This window comes from Apis laboriosa, unplaced genomic scaffold (genome assembly GCF_014066325.1).
Source record: "Apis laboriosa isolate Shangri-la unplaced genomic scaffold, ASM1406632v1 scaffold68_cov148, whole genome shotgun sequence".
NCBI classification, from domain to species: Eukaryota; Metazoa; Arthropoda; class Insecta; order Hymenoptera; family Apidae; genus Apis; species Apis laboriosa.
The window spans coordinates 3572848-3595957 of record NW_025224135.1 but is presented as its reverse complement, the minus strand read 5'-3'; the positions used below and the strand labels follow the sequence as shown (position 1 = coordinate 3595957).

At 31.7% G+C, this 23110-nt stretch overlaps 2 protein-coding genes and 1 long non-coding RNA gene across 4 annotated transcripts in view; 2 read left to right on the top strand and 1 right to left on the bottom strand.

Moving 5' to 3' along the window:
* Positions 1–333: 333 nt before the first annotated feature.
* On the bottom strand, positions 334–2958 carry LOC122718765 (nischarin). The gene is made up of 3 exons (XM_043944081.1): positions 2819–2958; positions 2074–2386; positions 334–1978 (listed from the first exon to the last, which is right to left on the bottom strand). Exons 1-3 carry the CDS (start codon positions 2944–2946, stop codon positions 1013–1015), a joined length of 1407 nt encoding a protein of 468 aa, XP_043800016.1. The 5' UTR covers positions 2947–2958; the 3' UTR covers positions 334–1012.
* Positions 2959–3025: 67 nt separating this feature from the next.
* Positions 3026–4236, top strand: LOC122718766. 2 transcript variants are annotated; one of them, XR_006347460.1, is made up of 2 exons: positions 3026–3164; positions 4063–4236. It is a non-coding gene; the product is annotated as an uncharacterized LOC122718766 (long non-coding RNA). The 2 variants fall into 2 exon arrangements; XR_006347459.1 differs by having other exon boundaries at positions 3164–3301.
* Positions 4237–7565: 3329 nt separating this feature from the next.
* Positions 7566–23110, top strand: part of LOC122718717 — a 226721-nt gene continuing 211176 nt past the window's right edge. Inside the window, exon 1 of the mRNA XM_043944001.1 lies at positions 7566–7616. The gene's annotated coding sequence lies outside the window, so the exon portion shown is untranslated. The remainder of the gene's footprint in view (positions 7617–23110) is intronic.

The following is a 23110-nucleotide window of genomic DNA, read 5'->3' as shown; positions in this document are numbered from 1 at the left end:
TGTATCGAATCAAAACTTTGAAAATAATTGTTTTGATTCAAGTGCATTTTTATTTGCACTGACAATATATATGATACACAAATGTTTTAATTTAAATAATTTATATGCAAATTTTATTAAATAATAAATAAATGTTATCTTTAATAATGAATTATTTAAAAAGCAATAATTCTTAAAACGAATTCTTCTTATTTCTAAATTGCAAATTAAATTATTTCATGGAATATAAATAGAATTTATAATTTATATATTAAGAATCACCAACGGTTTATATATATATATATATATCAACTAAACTTCTTTGATATAAATTATAAATAAATATACATCTTTGATCAATCTAATCTTTCTATTTCATTTTCTGATTTCGTATAAAAAATATATGACGGTAACACGCAATATACAATTTAAAAATAATTATGTACACAGTAGAATCTTATAAATTTTACTTTTACATAGATAAGTGGCACATTATCCCCGAAAAGAGAGATTTATTATCTTCTTTTTAATTATCCCACATATTATTAAAATTTCCTTTATATCTAAATCAAATAAAGATTTAGTCAAATAAAGATTTGACTCATTATCTAAGACTTAAATTATAGATTATTATTTTGGTATACATTATACTGATTAGATTATCATCATAATGTTAAAAAAAGATAATAAAAAGCACCGACATGATAAAGTGACATAAATAAATATCATAAAAAGAGCTACAAGTGAGATTCAAATCTTGAATGTTTGTCATTTTAAATATCAATTTGATTTAATTTACAAAGGAACCTTTTCATACAAATTAATTCAATTTAATTTTTAAAAGTGATATCACTTTGAGTAAAAAATATAAAATATCTCGTTAGATTTCCATCAAAATCTAAATGTGTTTGAAAATTTGTAATTCTTGGTCTTTTATATTTAAGAAAAAAATTTGAGTCAATGATAAAAATTTATATCGAAGTTCCTTCTTTGTCTAGATTATTTTCTGAAATGAAATTATAATTATGCAATTCTATATATTTGGAATCTCTGCAGAAAATAAAGGCGCATCTGAAGCCGTGAATGTAGGTGATTTTCCTTCTCTTGCAATGCGTAATGCTTGATGAACAGAAACAGTATCCAGTTCCTTCTGATTTGGTTTTTCATTATCTAAACAAATATCTGCTGCTCTTTTTCCAAACGGTTCTAATACTTTTACTCTATAATCGACAATTGTTGACACTGGATTGCCAGTTAATCTTAAATTTTCTAAACAAGGTAGATGACCAATATTCTTTACCTCTTCGATTTTTTCGATACGATTGCAACTTACGTCTAGACCTTCTAATGAATACAATTTCGAGAAACTCGATAATGAAGTTAATTTGTTTTGGGATAAATCGATATATACGATATAACCAAGTTTCGTATGCAAATCATCGGGTAGAGTTGTGAAATTATTTGATGCTAAATACAATTGAGACAATCTTGGTAATAGAGTGATGTTAGAAATTTCAGAGAGTAAATTATTATTTAATGTTAAGCATTCTATTTGTGGTAATAATTTAATTGCTTCATCTATAACTTCTATTCGATTATCACTAAGATCTAGATGAGTGACTTTAAACCAAACATGAGAATCGTTCGCATTTTCAATTGTTTTATGTACTTCTTCGCACATTGCTAATTCAACGATATTTCTAAGCTTTGTATTGTTCACTTTTAAATATTTCACTGTATCTCGAAGATTGCCCATATGATATATCTTATCCATTGGATATTGATTAATGGTTAGATTTTCTATATTTTTGAAACTTGTTAATTCAATGGATAATGCTGATGAATAAATATTGCTGGTTCTATAAGGTTCTGAACTTCCTTCAATGATAAGACCAGTTAAATGAGAATTAAAATCCAAGACATGACTGAAATCATATTTTTTGTCAACCACTTCGATTGGTGGACAGGGTTGTTTTAATCTCTCACTGATTGCATATAGCTGTAAAAAAATTATTATATTTCATTTATATAAAATCATATATATAAAATAGATATTATTACAAGAAAGTAAGAATAATTTAAATATATAATCACCTGAACTGGATTAAATTTGTGACTCTTGGACTTTTGCAATAAACTATTCCCTTCTATAAAAAATTCTAAAGCCATACTCTGTAGTAGAAAAAATATATCATATATATGCATATCAAGAAATACAGCTAATTCTCTGGGCATTGCTTTTTTCAGATAGTTGTATACTTCATTTAAATAAACTTCTAAACTTAATCTACGCTTTTCTACAAAAGCTTCACATTTATTTCCAATAAGCTTCTTTGGTGGCAATATATCCTTCTTAACATAATTCTCTGAGACAAGTTTATCGTGAAGTTCAGCAAAATCATTATATCTATAAAAATACAAATATAAGTATATCAAATTTATTTTTTATTTCAAATATTGATTTATGATATAATTTCATAATTTTTCATAAGTAAATGAAAATAACATGTGAAAAAAACTTTATAATAAAGCAATCATTAAAGATTCGTTAAAAAAGAAATATAAATATAAGTTTGATTAAATAAATATCACATATATTTAATGTTTATTTTTTACCAATAAATTTTGAACAATGTAAAAATAATTTATCACATTTATTTTTTAAAATATGCATAATTTTGTATATAAAATAAAAATTTCAGATAGATATATCAAATAATATAATTAAATAATTTTTATGATAAAATATTGAATAGGCGGGGAATAGATAGATATTAAAACATTTATCAAGATAAGAAATAAAAAATAAAAAGTTGCTCATGATAAATCAGAAATTTACCTGTGCTTCACAGTCCATTTGATTGAAGCAATCCTAACCTCGATGCAATAATAAGTAATACCTTCGACAGTGTCAGCTGATGGAATTTTAATGTGCACATTTTCCTGATTCAACAAAAGACATGCCATTCTTTCAAAATGTTTTGGCAATCGTCGAATATAGACGTGACAAGAATTGGTAGTCGATTGGACCAAGAGGTTATCCCGGATCGAGACGAGAGCTGTCAATATCAACTGTTTTATATCAGAGGGAGGGATGTCTCTTATCCATTTGGTGCATTGTGTACTCTTCTCAAACCTACCGCGCTGCTTTTTTTAGTGATCCTTTGCTCAGAATGAAATAAAATGTTAGTATATGAATGTTCATGTTTAATGTGCAGTATACTTGGCAGAAAAACTTACACTGTGCTACCACCTCGCGCTCGAATTAAGAAAAGTACTGACCCGAGACAGATTGTACGCTCCGCTATTCTTTGTAATAGAGGTGCTCAGATTCATTATTATCAAATATTTTTTTCAATTGTATCATTGTTATATTATTCATAATTTTTATAATATTAGTATTAGTATAGATAAGTATTAATTAAAATTTTTCAATTTTTGTAATTGAAAATATTTTTTATTATTTTATTATTATATTATAATTTTATTGATTATATTAAGATTTTTTTTATATTTTTTAAATATATTATGTCAATCTATATATATATATATATATATATATATATATTAGATTATATTATAAATATTAAATTATTAATAAATTATTAAAAAAAATATGTATGAACATAATTTGTACTAAAATGAATAATATAATATATAAATTAACCTTGTTTTATATATCAAATTAATCGCTGTTTAATGTGTTTCATGATTCATAATATTACTGATAAACAAATTACTGATAAGAGAGATTAAATATTCACTTTCATTATCGCTTTTAAAGCAATATGTTTTTTTTATTTTCAATTTGTTATATTTAAAGAATTTAATTATATTAAAGAATTTAAAATTAAATTTAAAATAAAGAAATTATATGTATATATATATTATATAATTATATATACATATAATAATATATATACGTAATTATTAATTATTACATTGATTTATAAATCAAAAATTAAATATGTATATTTAATTAGTAATTAATTTTGCATATATTTGTTATATAATATATTAATTCATAATAAAATTTATAAAAATTTTTATTTAGATTTAAAAGATAGTCTTGTTCCTTTATAGTGGCAGGTCGTATTGCTATCAAATGGATGAACGCGCCCATTCACGATGGTTCTCATTGGTGACAACCTGTTGCTGCAATGGCGTAATCAAAATTTTGTGGATATAATTTGTAATCTATATCTGTGTCTAGTATTTAATAGATATGTATTCTGATAAAATTTTCTTTTCTAATGACTCATTTTTCATTTTTATTTTATATATTTGTGTTCATATATTTATTTATAATTATATATACAATATAATATTATATAATTAAATACAATATAAATTACATAATTAACAAAAATATAAACTAAACACTTTAATATTCTTTTACAAATAAAAAGATAGTGATTAAAAAGGTTAAATTTAAAACTAACTATATATTTATAAATTATCGACTTAAATAGGTTTTTTTGAACATATATATTTTATATTTTAAATATATTCATATTTGATTAAAATATGAATAAGAAATATTAAATATATATATTTACATTTCAATAATATATTCAATATTCAGGAAAAAATTCTAGAACATACGCAAAAGAAATAAAAAGAACCAAATAAAATTCTTAATAGTTGCGTCAGCTGTCTTACAATTTTCGAATATTATTAATCGAGCAGTTAACTATTAATCATTATCGAATTCCAATTTTCCAATATTCATATATTTTTTTGAACAGTTCTTTGAAGTTTTGGATTTTAAAAATAAAGAATATCTTTTGTTACTAGCAAAGTTTTTTTAAATTTAATATCAAGTTTCTCTATTTTATGATCTTTTTTTATAATCTTATTTTGGTTTGCGTTTCATATATCGTAAAATACATAAACGTTACATTGTCTTCAGAGAACGTTTATAGATGAGATCTGAAAGGAATACCTGTGAGAACCAAGATAGAGTAAGAGGCAAGCGAAACGATATAAATCGCGTAAAACAACCCAAGCGACAGAGAATTTTCTTTTCAGTAGGATATCGGCGTATTTACGCCACTGCAAATCGGTGGATGCTGCGTCAGGAGCAATGGCGGCACTAGCTTACCTGGCCAGTACCTATCCTCCTCCCCTCCTGTTCGTATCGTCGTCACGTTCCTCAGGGCAACCCAACGAACCTGTTGCCCGTTCTCATCCAGTATCGTGTCGCTTTCACGACGATCGTGTGCGGTTCATTGCGACTGTTCTGCTTTAAAAGTTGACTTCAATAAAATCGTCTACAAAATTTCGAATAATTCTTTTCGTGTTTAACGATTCGTGTTTAACTAGGAATGATTTTTCATAAAGGTACTTTTTTCTTCTCAACTGAATTGCACATGGCATATCGTGAATCGATTTAACGACTTTATATACAATGATTTGAAATGTCGAGTATTGTCAAGGATTATGTTATTAGTGAACTATTCAGTGATTGGCGCTTTTGGCAATTTGTCACGACGCGCATGTCTTGTGTGAAGTTTGAGAAACTTCTTTCTGTGCATCATGATCAGTAAACTAAATATTTCAAAAATGATGATTCTACGCGAAAAGAAGTATCGATTGATTTCTTTGAAAATGGATGAGAGTGTACGGGGACTGAAAAACTTTAAGGATTGTATTGTAATTCCATGATTTCGATAGAAAATGATTTGTCTCTATCTTTATTTAGTGTCAACGATGATATACAAGTGCTATTAGTGAAATTTTAAAATGAATGCAGTGATCGATAGATGAATCTTTTCGTTATTTGATTGTGAATCTATACATTGTACAGAATTTAATTTTTTTATTGTGAAATTGTGTATGTCATTGAAAAAATTTTATATTTTGAAAGATTATTGTGCTTTGCTAATGAAACATTATATGTGAAAATTTTCTAGAAATATATATAAATCGAATTTTATTATAATTATTCGCGTAATATTATTTGCATAATTGATTAATTAAAACATAATACCGTGCCATAAATTGGGAAATGATTTCTCTTGAGTCCTGTTGTAATTCCAAACGGTTAAAATATTTTTCACTCACATAACCTAATATTTTTGAATTATTATAAATAATTATTTTAAATTTGAATTACTGTAAATATAGTAATTCTAAAGTAAATTAATTCAAAATTTATTCTTTCTTTTTTAATTAAGAAATTTATATTTATATTTTGATAAATTATGTAAATTTAAAATATAAATTTTGATTTAAATATTGCATTACAATATATAAAATTTTTGATTTCTATAATATTAAATATTTCGAGAAATTTATCTATGAAAATAAGTCTTAAAAGATAAATTCATAAAGAACCTATATTCTTTATATGAATTAAAATGCAGCTTGTAATCTAACAAACTTATACGTATTAAAAGTGTGCACGTGTGAAATACAGTGAAATAAAATACCGAGTGAATTACGTTGATTATCTTTGGGCGACTATTACTCTTGCGATATCATCCAAATATTGTGACTTGAACTATGGTGAGTTTAACATATACTTATATACTAAAAGTCTTAGATATTGATGACGTGTACTTTTACTCAGAATAGAAGAAACGCTTAGCTTTATTACATTTAAATGATAGTAAAAAAATCAACTATGAAATTTACCTTTGACTATATAAAATATAAAAGCATATAGTAATATTTCTTAATTTTTTCTTTTTGAACATCTTATTTATATTGCATTTACGATTAACATAAAATAGAGTAATATAAACATCAACCAGTCGATTGGTGCAAATCGATTCGTTGGTTGCAGAAAAGGAACGAGACGTGTACAACGTAAAACATGTTGAACGTGTCGTGATTAAGGGGAAACCAACGCGTGACAAAATGTCGAGATATTTAGCAAAGCGTGCGACGGCCTCGTGACTCATAACCTCGAGAGAACGACTCTCAGGCAGGTAGGCATTTCAGTAGTGGGCGTTCTCTCGAATTCTTGTCTTATCGTTAGCATTCGACCGTGATGTGGAAATTTTTATTCGATTATCGATTATAGAAACAATGTAGATGTTTTTAAAATAATTATTCAATTTCATACATAGATATATGCTAAATTATATATTATGCATTGTATAAATTGTACTTATAATAATTTCATAATAATAAATATACATAGATATATATGATTAAATATGATTAAATATTGAATGGTAACGAAATAAGTTGATTAAAATAAATTGCTAAAACTGATGTTAATTATATATTTTTATTCATGAAAAAAATAGATAGAATTAACAAATATTGAGATAATTTCTCAAAGAGAACTAATGAAAAATATGTTTTTAATGATATTCGTAATTGATACGTTCAAAAGTATATAAATATTTCAGTTTCATCATTTCTTTTAGTTTTAATTATTGAAAAATAGAAAATTTCTTATTTAAAAGTGAAAGTTTCACAAAAATTATAAACATATTACATCACGGTACGCGATTATTAACCTGAAAAGTAACAACAGAACATTGTTAGGTAAGGGCGAGTAAGCATGTGCACACATGTAGAAAACGGTGTGAGCGGATGATAACGAAGAGGAGGATGATCGTGGAGAATGGTGGCTGCTATGAGGCCGTTCGTCCAGGCAGAAGCTGAGACCGCAACCAAAGGTGAGTGGCCGCTCTCTTCTCCATGGAATGTGTTGCGTCGTCTCTCGTACGTCTTACCGAAGAATGGATTTTATCGCTTTTATACGAACTATCGCCGCCCAATTTCAATTATTATTGATAAATGCCTCGATTTTGCGGACAATTCGGATTATCGCGTTTCCGTTCTTTGATCAATTATTACTTATTTCCTTTTTTCTATTGTTTAGTAATTATTATTATTATTATTATTATTAAAAGATAATCGATTTATGAGAGAAAAATTGGATTTAGTTTATTTTTGAAGTTAAATGTTTAAATGATCTTTTATATTATTTGAATAAATTAATTAAATACATAATAATTATCTGATATACGGAAATTAAATTTTTGATCGAATATTAAACAACATGAATTTTGTAGAAAAATTTTCATCTCTGGAAAGGAAATATTTCATTACTTAGATGTATTTCTAGGTGCATGCGAAGTTTTCAATTTAAGTGCACACATGAATATTATATAGCATTCACGAGTAAATTTAATTTTTAACCGAGCGTAAAGTCGACAGACAAAGATCTTAAAAATTGAAGAGCACGCTGTAGAATTATTACAGAACACGGAATGAAAAAATTTAAATCCAAATAGATGTTTCCGTGTAACTATGAATTCCTCTAATTTCTCAGTAATTATCAGAATGCTAATAAACGCAAGATAAAGATTTCTCTTAGTTTCATCCGGCTGGTTGAAGAACTAAAATTACATAACGAGCTTGCAACTTATATGAAGAAACAAAACTCTTTACCGATGCACTCGTTGCAGGTGCAGTTTACATTTAGAAATTTCTCTTCTTTGCCTTAGCGTGAGATTTCGTTCAGAGAATCTCTTTTCTCAGAGTTCTAAGAATCGCGCTTTTTGTCACTTACTCTTCATTATTCCGCGAAGCTAAGGCTGCAGGAAAGGTAATCTTGCGAACAAAAGTTGATGAATAAGACTTTAATTGAGCTGACGTTGAATCGCGTTAGTCGCATCTGAATGTTACGAGAATAATTTAACAGTTTCTTTTTTTTAAAATAATTCTCCACCTTTTGAACATTCTCATAATATTTTCTTATGATAAATTCAATTGATCCCAAAAAGAAAATTCAAATAAATAAATAAATATTGAAATTAAAAAATATAAAACTGCTTTTATCATAATTGACTTTAGCAGTAACAAATTTTTGTAAGAATTTATTTGTAAGCTTTCGAAAAATTACGAAATCGTAAAAATGAAATTTTAATCTTTATAGATAAATAGAATTGCTCTAAACTTTACACATTTTTCTTTTTAAATTTTACAAAATATTTCAATATTCGCGTATCATACTCCATATTATACTTCACAAATTAAATCGTTCAATTTGTTTAAATAATTTATCCCAAAAATATTTTGATTTCACACAAATTACAATTGCATTAAATTATTAGTTGCTCGACTCATAAAATGTCGATTATATTTCAATAACCTTTACCCCTACTCTATTCTCGAAAAACGAAATTAATATATTGGACCGATCGGATCAAGCTGGATCGAACGTATCCAATTGTATCGGCGAACAGTTTAAGCGGGGCAGCTTGTTGCGTACAATCAGCCGGGAGAGTTGGTGGTGTTTCAATGAGTGTTGGTATCCTTATCGACGTCCAATGTCCGCATCGATGCTGTGCCACGTAATCGCCTTTCGCGGCCCACCGCACTGAGTCGGTAACAAGCGTTGACAGCGCACCGCGCCAATTTTTCTACGCCGGTAAAGTGTTGCAATGCAAATTAGAGGCGAACCACGCGGCTCTCTGGAACGCGATTACGCGTGAGATACGAAGGGATAAGACAGACGAGATTTGAAATTGGGATTGACCAGGATCACGACGAGGAACGAGAACGAGAGAATTTTTCTTTGCGAGACTTGCGAGACGCGTTTTCGAAGAAGATGAGAGGTTATGTTCGGATCATGATTTTTACGATACTGTATTTTACGGTGTTATACTGTGTGTTACGATTTTTGTATTATTGTTCGTCGTTTTGTCTCTTTTGGATTATAAGTGGTGTTTTTTGTGTTGTTCTTTTCGAGGAGAGAAAAAGGAGAGAAAAAGTTTAGCAGTTTTGTCGATGATAGAAACATTGTTGGCGGAGAGTCATGAATGAAATAACGGCACTCTAAATTTATCGAATTTGCGTGAAACGCGTTTTCCAGGAGATTGATCGACTCGAATTATGCATGCATATGGAGATTGAACACTTGATTCTCGATTATGCAAATTCTCATTTGGGCTCGAAGCGACGTTACACGCACGCGAACCGAACAATTATAACCATAATATTAACATCGAATATACAATCATAAATATAAACGTGAGTAAATTTTTAGATTGAATTTTTTTTTCAATTTTCCAAATGTCGTGAAAATTTAAAATATATTTCGTTCGGAAAAAAGTTCGATCGATTCAAGTTGAATCAACGATAGTCAAACGATAACCATTTTTATACAATACGTCAAATTCTTTTCCTTATATCGTTTGACATCGCGCAAATCCTTCCCATCATCATTCTTCTTCCACCAACCAATCCAACTTGACCCACTTGCCAATCTTCATCCTTTATTTTCTCCTCACCAACTTTCCCTCGGTCGAAAAAGTCGAACGATTCCCACGATTCGCGCGTATGCTTCGTCTCGGGATATCCTTTCTTCCTCTCGATCGAAGGTGCATCATTGACAATACACGAATACTACAATTTGCCTCTGCAAATTCAGCGCGTTTCCAGCCAAACGACTCATCGCTTTGTTTCGCTTTGATCTCGTATAATCGAGATTCCTCTTTCTATCCGTTTTCCAACTTTCTTCGGATATCGGCCTGTGTATATCTGCGCATGAAAATCTTGGTACTAAGATGATAGGCGGATCAGCTAATTTTCTGTTCCGTTACGTAGATTGGATAATCGAGAAAGTTCCGTTGACTTTTCTTCAGAGAAAATATTTTTGGATCGGTTAATAAATTTTGTTTCTTTAAAGAGATCGATAATATAATTTAAATTCTTTCTTTATCTTTTTCTTTTTTTTTTTTTTTAATAAGTGAATAGCGTGATTTTAATACGAAAATTTACAGAAATTATTATTTCTCTTATGTGATTGATTTAAATGAACGAGGTGAACGTGTTAATATTATAAATTCGAAAAATAATTTGCACGATAATTGATAACAAGTGAAGAATAAACATCGCAACAATTTGAAATCGACTTTTTAACACAACAATCTCCGTATCCAATCTTTCGCTTGGGATCTTAACCTCTCATCGTGAATTTTTTTTTTTTAAATTCAACCAAATTTAAACGAGAATAGATAGAGCAAAGTTTAAGCAAAGTTTATCTCCGATTTAGTTAAATCTTCCGGAAGATTTGAAGAACCGTTGAAGAAACTTAAATTTCGAAATTTGCGAGGAATAATATCGCGCGAAACTTTCTCGAAATATATACTCGCGAAGCAAAAGTAGCAAGAGAGCAAAGAGAATAAAAAGAACGGAAAGAAATCGAAAGAATTCTGCGAGGGGTTGGATCCACGGCATAATAAAATTCGTCATTTTCACGGCAGAGATTTTTCTCAGACACACGGGATCCCTGGGAACAAAAGGATCCACGGATATATATCGGAATTGATGGGAAGGTTGGAAGTTGCGGGAATAGGATCCGTCAGACCCGGCGGTCTCTGGTGACGGCGAGTAGCGCAGGTGTTACCACGATGAATATCGACCAACTCTTTTCCCGTGCATGCATACGTTTCTGTTTCCACATTTTTCCCCACCGTGCCGTTATTGATTCCCACCACTCGCCAAATTGGATGTTCGATTCCCTTCCGCCAATTAACCGAATTCACCGACTTTTTTTTTTTTTTTCTATCGATTTCGTTGAAAGCACTCGAAAATGCATTTTTTTTTTTTTCTTTTCTTTTCTTTTCCTTTTCTGCACTTTGCGGGATAGAATAAATAGAATCCGTAGATGAATTTTTATTTCGATGTAAAGAAAAAAAAAGAAAAGGAAATTCTCTATCGTATCTCGTCGATTATCCAAAAAGTAAGATATTTTAAAATCTCTCACTTTTATTCGAATCTTATCGTATCGTGTCTAATTACATCGCGATGGAAATTGTATTTAAAATTGAATCGTGAAGTTGAGGTGGATTTGAGATAAAATCTAATTTGTAGGATTTGTTTTGAACATGAATTGCGAATTAATTTGATCTTGATATAGTTATAAAAATTTTTCTCGATTTTTTACGATATTTCGTAAAAAAAAAATAATTTCACGAATTCACGTTGGTGATAATAATGGAAGAGGTTTTTCAGCAAGTTGCTGGCCGCGAATCGCGGATATCCTAGGCTTGCGAGAAGCTTTGGATTGAAATCGTTCCAAGATCGCGGATGTAGAAGTTAAACCGCACAATCCGTTGCTATAAGTAATATTGGTTTAAGTAAGATTGAATTTCGGCCCTTGGCAAGGAATACGCTTTTCCCTTGATAAATACGTACAATTTGAAAATTGAATCGAAATTATAAATCCTCTCCCAACTAATAAGCGAAGTTTCTATTTATCCTTTTTTATTTTTTTTTTTTTTTCCTTCTTTCAGTAAGATACGTATATGATCGCGTGACGAATAAATATCACTATAATTTTCACATAAAACTTCTCAGAACAAATATTCGATCAGATTGTCATAAAAAAGTTGATTTGTACGTCATCAAAATTGTACGTCATTAAAACTTCAAATTTCATTGTATGATTTACATTGCAAATCGAATTTTATAATAAATACCTATTTCTATGTTTTGTCAAAACAAAAGTTTTTCACACGAGTTCTTCTCGATTCTCGAAAACGCGAAAATTGTTTTTTCGTTTGTTAGAGAGAGAGAGAGAGAGAGAGAGAGAGAGAGAGAGAGAGAGAGAGAGAGAGAGAGAGAGAGAATCGGAAAATGTTACGTCTTCGACACGCTGGTAACGAAAGAGATCTCGTTTTGCAATCGCTGCAGATGCGATCACTTTCACAAGTGCACTCATTCCGAAGTTGATCGCTGGTAAACGTCCAGTCCGGTTTCTTTTTAGCGGCGAAACAATTTTTCTTTGTTCTATTTTATCTCTTCATCTCTTCGACGAATTATATCATAATGGAAATTGCATTTAATTGAATCGTAAAGTTGAGGTGGATTTGAGGTAAAATCTAAATTTAGTAGGATTTGTTTCGAAGATCAATTGTGAATAAATTTGATCTTGATATAGCTATAAAAATTTTTCTCGATTTGTATTTTACGATATTTCGTTAAAAAATACAGAAAAAATGATACAGAAAAAATTATGCGAAAATTCAAACATCTTTCTCGAGTAAAGAAAAATCGAATATATAAATTTACTTCAACTTGTTGTTCAACGTCAAAATACAAATTCAAAATACAAAGTGTAATTAAGATCGAATTTATATTTGTGTATTTTTTTTTTATTAGGAGAAATTTTTCGAACAATTTTTGTCGATTAATTCTATGGTATTTAAAAAATTTCTGTCGAATTTCAGTCATTGAGTAAAGTATCTTAATAGAAGATCGCATTTTTCCTTCTTCATCTTTCGTTCATTTTTGAAGCTACCTTCCTCTGACCCATAAAGCTTCGCCTTCTGACCACCTCTGAAAAATATCTCTTTTATGACAAGAACACTTCCTTTTTATTTTTAATATCGCCTTCTCGATACGGATTCTTTTCCCTCTCGAATTTCTTAAAGAATTTTCAAACGATAAATACTATTCTACTAATTCTCGACTACAAATTTTAAAATGCTAATAAGACGGGAAGCATCGTCGAAATTTAAAAAAAAAAAAAAAACCGTTTCGAGAGTAAATTTTCGAGGTCGAAAATTCTTTGCCTTCCGGTTCACTCCATATCCATTCCTCCGTCGGTAACTTGAATCATTTATTCGGTATGTATCCGGCAGAAATTGGGAAGACATTTTCGAGGAGAATTATATATCGAGTCACGTAACCATCCTTACGTGGTCCGATCGACCATCTTAGTAAGTGGAGAGAAAAAAAAAAAAAAAAAAGAAAAAAGAAAAAAAAAACAGGAAGGAAACAAGCAGCCGTCTCGTTTTCATAGTTACGGTGGAGTATCGTCCTTTGCCTTTGTTAACAGTGTTGCGACGTGCCTTCCCCGTCGACCCGGTTAAATTGTACGCGTGACAACTGGCGGAAAACCCGGCAGGAACCGGGCTGTAAAAGCGTGGAGAAGGCGGAAAGAGGAGTGGAGGAGGAGGAGGAAGAGGAGGAGGAGGAGGAGGAATGGGAAATACACTCTTAACGGAAGTCGGGGTTATTCCTCGCTGATGCTCACCGCAAAGTACCCTCTATTATATCCTTTCCCCTTTTTCTTCCCTCTTCCTCTATTTTTTTCCTTTATCCTCCAATGCCCCAACTTCTTTCCTCGACAAATTTCCCTCTTCTTGGCTCCAGACCATCACCCTCTCCTGTTTCATTTCGTTTCACGTTGTTTAGCGTTGTCACAGTTTAGGGGGGAATAATTGAAAATTATTTTCGATCTTTTTATATATTATTCGTTTGAATATCTTTTCTTTCTCTCTCTTTTTCTTTTTTATCTTTGTGCTTCAACTTTTTTTCTTCTGCCAAGAAATTGTTTCATATCTTTATGTACATTAGGTATCGTTTCGATCGATAATTTCGAAGTTTTTTTTATCCTATCTTGACGCGATATTTAGGTTAATATGTTCTATTCAAATTTTTAGGGCTGTGAAATTCGTGTGTATTTTTCGCACGTTTTGGATCAATTGATCCAATTTTCTGCATCTGATTTCCACAGAATAGACACGTATACTTAAAAAAATTATTTGAGAATAAAATACTTATTCGAATATGGGAGATCAATATTGTTCTTATATCCATTTATCGCAAAAATTAAGTTAAATTTCTATTTCTCGTTATATCGTGTACAATTTTCATCCAATTACACAATTAAATTAAAAGGAATTGTATCCAAGTACCTTTTAATTTATTACCACATCGCATTAATTTCCGTATCATATACATTCCAATACCATCCTTGTCTCCTCATCGAGCATCATCGACATTCGAGTCGATTTCCCTTACTTTTCGTCCCTGCAGTTGCAATTTCAAAAGAGGAGGAAAAGAAAAAGAGAGAGAGATCTCTTGTTCTAAAAGAATACGGCCAAGATTTATAAGATAACCGAGTCACGAATTCCCCTTTCGCGGAAAGTTTCACGGCTCGTCACGGGGAAATTACGCGAGCGAAATTATTCTTCCGCGCGAAACAAGGGCGGAGGGAGAGGAAAGTGGAAGAGCGAGGACAAACAATTATTGCGCCTTCACCCCTCCCCTCGCTGCCATCGTCCTGCGCGGATATTAAGAAGGCTCTCGAGAACGTCGAGAGCGACAATATGGAGAAAGGAGGGACTCCTCATCGAGAGGAGAGGGGGAATTTTTAATCGTTCTCGATATTTCTCGTTTTCGTGTTGTTGGTAATGGAAAAAGGAGAGATTTTTTTGAGGAATTTTGGTTTTTCGTTATAGATGAATGGAATGACTGTATTTTTTTTTTTTTTTTGACAAACGATCGTCTATGTCAATATTTTATTTCTTGTTAGAATTTTTTGGTTAGTTCAGTTCGTTTTCTTCGTCTTTAAATATTTAAAATTTAAGAAATTCCGACGAATTGTAAAGATTGAATTGGCAGAATTGTATAACGTGGTATCAATTTTGATTTCACGAATTTATGTAAATACAAAAAAAAAAAAAAAAGAAAAAAGAAATGAAAGTTCATTGAATAAATTTTAAAACGAAAGGCATTTTATCTCGTGCCCGTGTTATCGATGCACACCTTTACTACGTGCTACTTTCTTAAAATATTGCCATCGAAGCTAAATATCGCCCTATTTCAGTGAAAAACGCTGACAAACGCTGATTTATAAAAAAATAGCTATCGAATAGAAATTATCGTTGCTTCTTAATCGTTGATGGTGAAAGGTTCGACGGCCAATCAAGTGTAAATTACATTCATCCGAAAATAATTTACATAACCTACAAAAATTTCTTTACATATTCAATTATTTCAATTTCAGCCATTAACAATGATTTTATTGACTAATCATTTTTAAATGAATTATATTCTTACTACTCAAAACTTTACTAAAAATTACTATTAAAAAGGCACAGAATCGAACAAATTTTTCTTACAAATAAATCATGAAATGCCAACTCTCGAAATATATAATAACAATACGGTTTAGAATGAAGTTGGCTGGATAAACGTTCGACTAGCGACACTCGTGTGAAAAAACGAAACTACTTTCCGAACAATCAAACAACTTACGTGGAATCGTCTATAGAGATACTCTCAAATGTTAATTCGCTACATTTGTACGCTTATACTATATTTGTCGAAGGTAAAGCAAATGCGGATAAAATAAATAACGAACGATCGAATATTTGCGGATGCAATGTCGGTCTGGATGTTGGTAGACTCGGTGATGCATTGGCGGTAATATCCACCTGTTTCGCATGAAATACGAAAGCAGGTTGTCGCGGTGCACCTCGGTAGATCTTCGATATTGCTCGCCAGGCTTGAATTACGGGTACGTTGCCTTTTTTGAGCGCGGCCATAACCTCGCTTATTGAATATATCGGCGTTCGAAAATCTTACCCGGTTTCGCTTTCACGCCTCTCCAACCATTGTAGATTTTTATCCGCTCTATTTCGTTTTCGAACACGTTGCGAAAATTTGAGAGATGTAACATTTATATTCTTTTATTTCGTTCCGTTGATATGAATGATATTCGAGTATCGCGCCGCTGTCTTCGGTTCCTTTTTAAAATGTTTTTACGGATACAAGAGCATCCGAAATTGGATCTGGAATAAAATAAAAGCGAAATCTGTGATAAAATTTATATATCCGATTTTTGATTCCACGAATACGAATAATATTTGTTCCGTTGCTTTCATATGTATCTATTTGTTAAAATAACTTTCAACATACGAGAGTATATAGATATATTATAGTAAAATAAAATTCATTTTATTTTCTCTCTGTTCCACGATTATAACTAATATTTCGTGAATATTGAATATTGCCCTTATATTTCGTGTATCGTTAAAAAAATATCCGTTGAAGATATTTGCTTCTCTCTTCCCTATTTTGTACTTCGGGTGTGGATTGCTATAAGAACCTGAGCGTCATTTTACCGGCAAAGGTGTGAAAGGCGAATAAGGTGTAACCTTCGCGTTACCTGAAAGAAAGGTTGTCTCGAATTACTGAGAGAAACATTTTCCAAAAAATATCCTTGTTAACACGAGTAAAACTCTTTATGATCTCGCGTGTTAATTGGTTCTCGGCGACTAGTGATTAAAATAAAAAAAAAAAAAATATGTGAAATTTGAAAGGTTTGTCGAGTACTATAGAATATTTAAATTTATTATTATTATTATTATTATTATTATTCGTATCGGTATTCGACATATTTTTCTCATTTTCCAGATTTCATTTTTGTTCCATGTAACATGGAATTCGCATTGCAAGCTCGTGATATTTCACGATATCAAAAATTGATATCTTTCTCGATTTCACGGTCGAACTAACTCTCTCTCTTTCTCTCGTATCTTCAAGCCACTTTGCATCCAGCCAACCGAAAAAGATACGATACGCTTTTCCAAACTTTGAAAAGACAGTTTGAATAATGCTATTGTTCCTTCGAGGGGGGCAAGTAAACTTTGTTTGCTTGCGCTTGGTTGTAAGTATGAGAAGGTTCTCTCTCGGTGACGTAAAAATTACGATACTGATGCGCAGTATTCGACGCATACAATATATGTGATTCGTAGGTGAGCCTGAAACCGCCTCGAATCGTTAATCTTCGCAAGTTTTCTTTTTTTTTTTTTTTTCTCAAAAATCTCAGAATCTTTTTTCGAAGAGATTCACCTCTCCTCTCGCGCACCTGTTCCCGAATAAGGACGAATTCACTCACATTTTTACATTTAGGTAGGGTGTGCTTTGATTCGTACACGCACTGAAGAGTGGAAGAGCGAAAGCTGGAGATTATTCGAATTCAGTTCAATGATTAAATTCATCTTCCTGGCTTTCACAAAACAGTCCAAAATCTCTCGCTTTTTAAAATAAAAATCTATATAGTTATTAAATTAAATTGTTTTATAAATAATTCATTTGTAAAAAAAATGAATCTACTTCTTCTTAAGATTCTCAATCAGTTAAATTCATCTCACTGACTTTCCATAAATTTCATTTTCTGCAATAGATTCTTGTTTCGCAAAATAGTCTAAAATCTTTTGTTTTTTTTTCTTTAAATAAAAATCAATATAATTTACACAAACTAGATTGTTTTTAAATAATTCATTTGCAAAAAATGAATCTACTTCCTTCTCAAAATTCTCAATCAATTTAATTGGCTTAATTTTCAAAATTTCTCTTCTAATTTTTCAAGGGATGCGTTCTTATTGCCCAAATCAATTCGAAATCTACAAATAACATTTATTTCTTAATTTACACATAAATTTCTTTTTTTTTAGATATATTAATAAGATTCTCGATTTCGATCATCGATTTTTCTCACGATTCCGTGTCGTGCGTTATTTTTTCTTTTTTCGAATCTTTCCCAGTAATTGTTCCACTGTTATCCTCGACTTAAACTCGTTCCACGTGCCACGTTAATCGAGCGTATAACTCGAAGCCGGAGAGGAAGTGAAAGATCTTTCACGGTCTCGAGACGCGGTCTCCGAAGAAGAGAAAAAGAAAAAAAGAGAGAGAGAGAGAGAGAGAGAAAGGAAAAAATTGCTCGTCCAGTAAGAAAGATGGCGGGCAGGCACGTTCGACGATCCACTAGAGAAAAATCGATCGTAGAGTGGTTTCGTGCCCCACGCTTCACGCTTTTCGTTTCATTCTCTTTCAGGTTCCAGCGGCATCGGTACACGCCTCGTTTAAGCTCCTTCTCGAGAACCGGAAGTCGATCCACCGCCACGCGATATTCACGAATTTCGACCAAAACTTGTGCTCGGCCCAACTTGTGAATGGATGTGAGAAAGAAGTGAGCGAGTCAGGTTGTTTCGTCATCATCCTGAAACCATTTTTTTGCGCGATTGAGAACAACGAGAGATAGATACACGTATCGTTGACTTTAAAATATCCTTTGATATTTGCTTCTATTGTGAACAGCAATTTATGGGAAATTTATATTTTTGATAAAATAAATAGCATAGCCTGCGGCCTGGTATCAATGTCATTTATGGACTCGATTTCTGCCGTTTTTCTAAAGTTTCGAGAATCGAAGTTTTTTTTTTTTACGTAGAATTATTTAGAAACCAAATTTAACTCATTTATGGAAAAATAATAACATCGATATTTCTTGCATTAATACGATAGTTTAATTTCGGGTGGTAATTAAAATCGATTAATTTCTCGAAAATGTGCTTTCATCGTGATTTATTACTATACTCTTTTATTTTCGTAAAAAAAAAAGATTATATTTTAAACTAATCTTCTTACAATCCTTCTTACATAAACTTCCAAATGAAATATACGAAACGGGAATACAAGAAGGCAGTGTATACAAATTTCCTTCTCCCTTTCGTTGCATCGAGAAATCAAGAAGATTTCATTTTTCCATAATAATAATAATAATAATAATAATAATAATAATAATAATAATAATAATAATAATAATAATAATAATGGACGAAGAAACGGGATATCGATTCCAGCAGCGCGCGTATTTTTTATCATTTTCGGGCGATGCCATTAACGTCAGAAGAAGAAATTTCAAAGTTTTATCCCGGGAGGCGCATCGAGACGAGAGCAAAAAGGGGGATCCGGATCATCGAGGCGTGAGATCGCGCCGCTTCTGGCGAGCACGTGTCTCTCCCTGCGAGTGCACCTTGCACGCGGGATTTCGAGCTTTCTCTCTCTCTCTCTCTTTCTCTCTCTCTCTCTCTCTCTCTCTCTCTCTGTCCGCGTAATTCGTTTTTCCACGATCATCGACCTCGTTGAAAACTTGTCCAACAAGTGATGGGAAATATTCGTTAAAACGGTATTCGGGGCGCCATTTTCTTTCGCTTTTATTGAGAATCGATTTTATTGAGGATCCAAAGGGGATTTTTCTCGATATTCTTGCAGATATTAGAAATAATAATGGAGATTATATTCGTGGATTCGAATTGATATTAAATAGTCGTTGAGATAAGAGTCTTTGAATTTTAGTTTCTTTGCGTAGATTTTATTTTAAAGTTGGAAAGTTTGTTGGTTCAAGTTTGAACCTGGGGTAAAAGTCTTCGAAGCAATTCAGTAGTTTCTTTTCTAAAGAGGTAAAAAGGGGATTCTTGCGACGAGGAAATAGTTTTAATTGTTTTTTTTTTTCCTTTGATTAAGATTTCGTGGATTGTGGAGACTTTTGTTGTCTTCTTTCGAAATCGAATTATTCAACTCTCTATGACTCTCTTTTAATTAGAAAATTTTTATTTCCTTGTAATTATAAACCGTTATATCATGGTTGATTATTTTTACACTCGTAGAAATGAATGAAAAAAGTTCTTAAAAACTTTTTTTGAAGTTTTTAAGAACAGATCGAGTTAACTTTCGTGGAATTTTTTTTTTTTCTTTTTTCAATTTTCTTTCAACCACGTTTCAAACCACGTCTATCCTTTAAATCGGCTTCGCTTTATGCTTCACTTTATATAACGAACGTGATAGCCAGAAGGGGAAAATTGTTGAAAATTTACACGTGGCGAAATATTACGATTTAACCAGTTATTCAAAATTTAACCGAATCATTCGATCTCAATCTCAATTTTACAACATTTAGAGAGAACAGTTTGCAGTTTTCAACTTCAATAATACTTTCCTCAATTAATAATATATAAACCGCAAATCTCTCTTTAAATTCTTTCTTCCAAAGAAGCTCGTAATAACCACTTCTTCTTAATTAATACCATTTTTTAATTAATAACAATAATAATAAAATACGGCGAGAAGAGAAGATCGAACAAATCCTCCTAATTTTTACTAAAAACAAATCTACTAAAACTTCGACGAGCAGGAGAAATAAATTCTCGTCTCTTGAAATTCGAGTATCGTCATTATCGTTATCGTTCTTTTTTATTAGCCAAGAAAAAGAAAAGCGGGCGCGCGCGTGTTTATTCGGTTCGAGCGCGCGAAAGTGTTTAACAGCCACGCGGAGATAAACCGAGGAGAAGAAGATTAAACGCGTTCCCTCCTAATTAGACGGACTGGCAAACGCCCAGATCGGCCACTCGATCGGTAAGAAGATCGGTTAATTTCGGCCCCTGATTTCATCCGGGACCGAATTCTCCACCGCTCTCTCGGTCGGTAAATCGCCATTCCCCGATGCGAAAACTAATTTTAACACCTTTCAACAACGCCACTCGAACATACGTGCCCGCCTTTCGCCGTCTCGAAAACCATCCAGAACCAAATCGGACCGATTTCTCGCTACCCGTTTGTGAATCCGGCCGGCCAATATTCGACCGATTCCTGCAAATATTGATCCACTCGGGCCACGAATTTTACCCGAATATCACGATTCTCTCTCTCTCTCTCTCTCTCTCTCTCTCTCTCTCTCTCTCTCTCTCTCTCTTTCTCTTTCCATGGCTCGTTTGTCGAGCAGCGAATTCATTGTGGAAATTGCATCGGGTTCCGGAACTCGTAAATGAAACTGCAACTATAAAACGGGATACCCTCGTTGAGCACAAAGGGGAAATGGATAATGGGGAATTGCTCTTAAACTGCCGCCGATTATCGATCAATTTTCGTTTTAAATTTGTTGTATCGCCGTGATTATTCGACGACTCGATGATTCTTTTTCAATTTTCTGAAAATATTGAAATTTTGCTACCGGGGATTTTTTCCCCCCGTGATATGTGTGTTATTTGACACTTTTTAATAATTCGCAAGCCGACGTGTTTCTTCCATTCGTTTAATAATAGTTTGTATTATTTATCGATAGAAAAGAGAGAGAAAAGGGTATTTTTTATTTTTACAGATTATTATCTTTTCTCTGTTATTTTTCAAGCTTGCTCGTCTCGAGGAAAGAGAGATACAAAATAAATTCGATAATCGTTTCTTAACTTTTTTTTCAATAAATGTATATTCGTGGGAGAGTTGATTGTAGACGTTAAAGCAAACACAAAAATTGCATCATTTTCATTGACAATCCTTTTATCTCTTTGATTCTGATTCTCAACAAATCAAGAAAACGAAATTACAAATTAAAGTGCATTAGAGTGAATGTAAAGAGAAATATATATTATTTCTTAGAAATTGTAACTTTTCGTATCCAATATCTTGGAGTGATCAAAGAATTATTTCGAATCTTATTCCGTTAAATTTGTATCGCAGAACACAAAAATTATATTCGTTAGTAATCCCTCGATTTTGATTCACAACAGATCGAGAAAGAAATTACAAATTGCAATAATAATATATATATTATTTCTCTGAAAAATTGTTATTATTCAGGAACAATTCTTTTCTATTTAAATTGAACTTGGAGATGAAGAAAATTGTTGAATCGTTTTGTTATTCCGTTAAATTTGTATCGCGATATCGATCGAAGGGAAGGGCGGCGAAACGGGGACAGAGAAGACGTTCAGAGTGAACGATGATCGGAGTGGAGAGGTATGGCGCTGGTAGACGTATAAGATTGCGCGGAGGAAGGTTGATCAGCGAGTGCGCATTTCCCCTCGACACACGCGCCTCTGTGCGCCGACCAGCCGGATCAACAACCGGACGCCACTTTGCCTTCTTTTGCGTTTCATCTACTGCTGCCTGCCACACTCGTCCCGCCTCGCCTCCAGATGCACACTGGATACCGAAAGTATTTTAACCCTATGCCTTGTTATATACGTACGCATCCAGTCGTATTCTTGCGCGCCAGTGTCTACTGCCGTCTCTTATTTCCTAAATTTGTGTTACAAAAAAGAATCGTCAGTTGGTAAAATTTCGATTTTCAAATTTCTATCTTATTAATAAAGTTAAAATTAAAAAAAGAAAAAAGAAGTCGAAAAATTGTAAAACAGAAGGAGAAATAACGATAGTGTTATAAGCATTATTTTTTTTAATAAATTTTAATAATTTAATTTAGAAGGAGAACTTTGAACTTAATGTAAGGAAATATTCTATAAGGTTTATTCTTTTGCACATCGTATACGCACGAGAGTGGGGATTCAAACGAATATAGACACCGAGTGGTAACACTTATCTTGAAATTCACTACGATTTATACTTATAATTATATATCGTCATTTTATATTAAATTCACTTATAGAAATAATTATTTAATCTAATCGATTATTAATCTGATCAATTGGAAAATTCACAAGAAGTGGAATCGATCGATTTAATTTTAAAAAACAAAAGCTCACAAAGTGATTATAACGTAACAGCATAACTGAATAAAATATTTTCT

Coding starts and splice junctions, on each gene's coding strand:
- LOC122718765 (XM_043944081.1), bottom strand. CDS start 2,946: ATGGCATGTCTTTTGTTGAATCAGGAAAATGTGCACATTAAAATTCCA. Junction 2,387..2,818: donor AAATGGACTGTGAAGCACAG/GTAAATTTCTGA, acceptor GTATTTTTATAG/ATATAATGATTTTGCTGAAC. Junction 1,979..2,073: donor ACAAATTTAATCCAGTTCAG/GTGATTATATAT, acceptor ATTTTTTTACAG/CTATATGCAATCAGTGAGAG.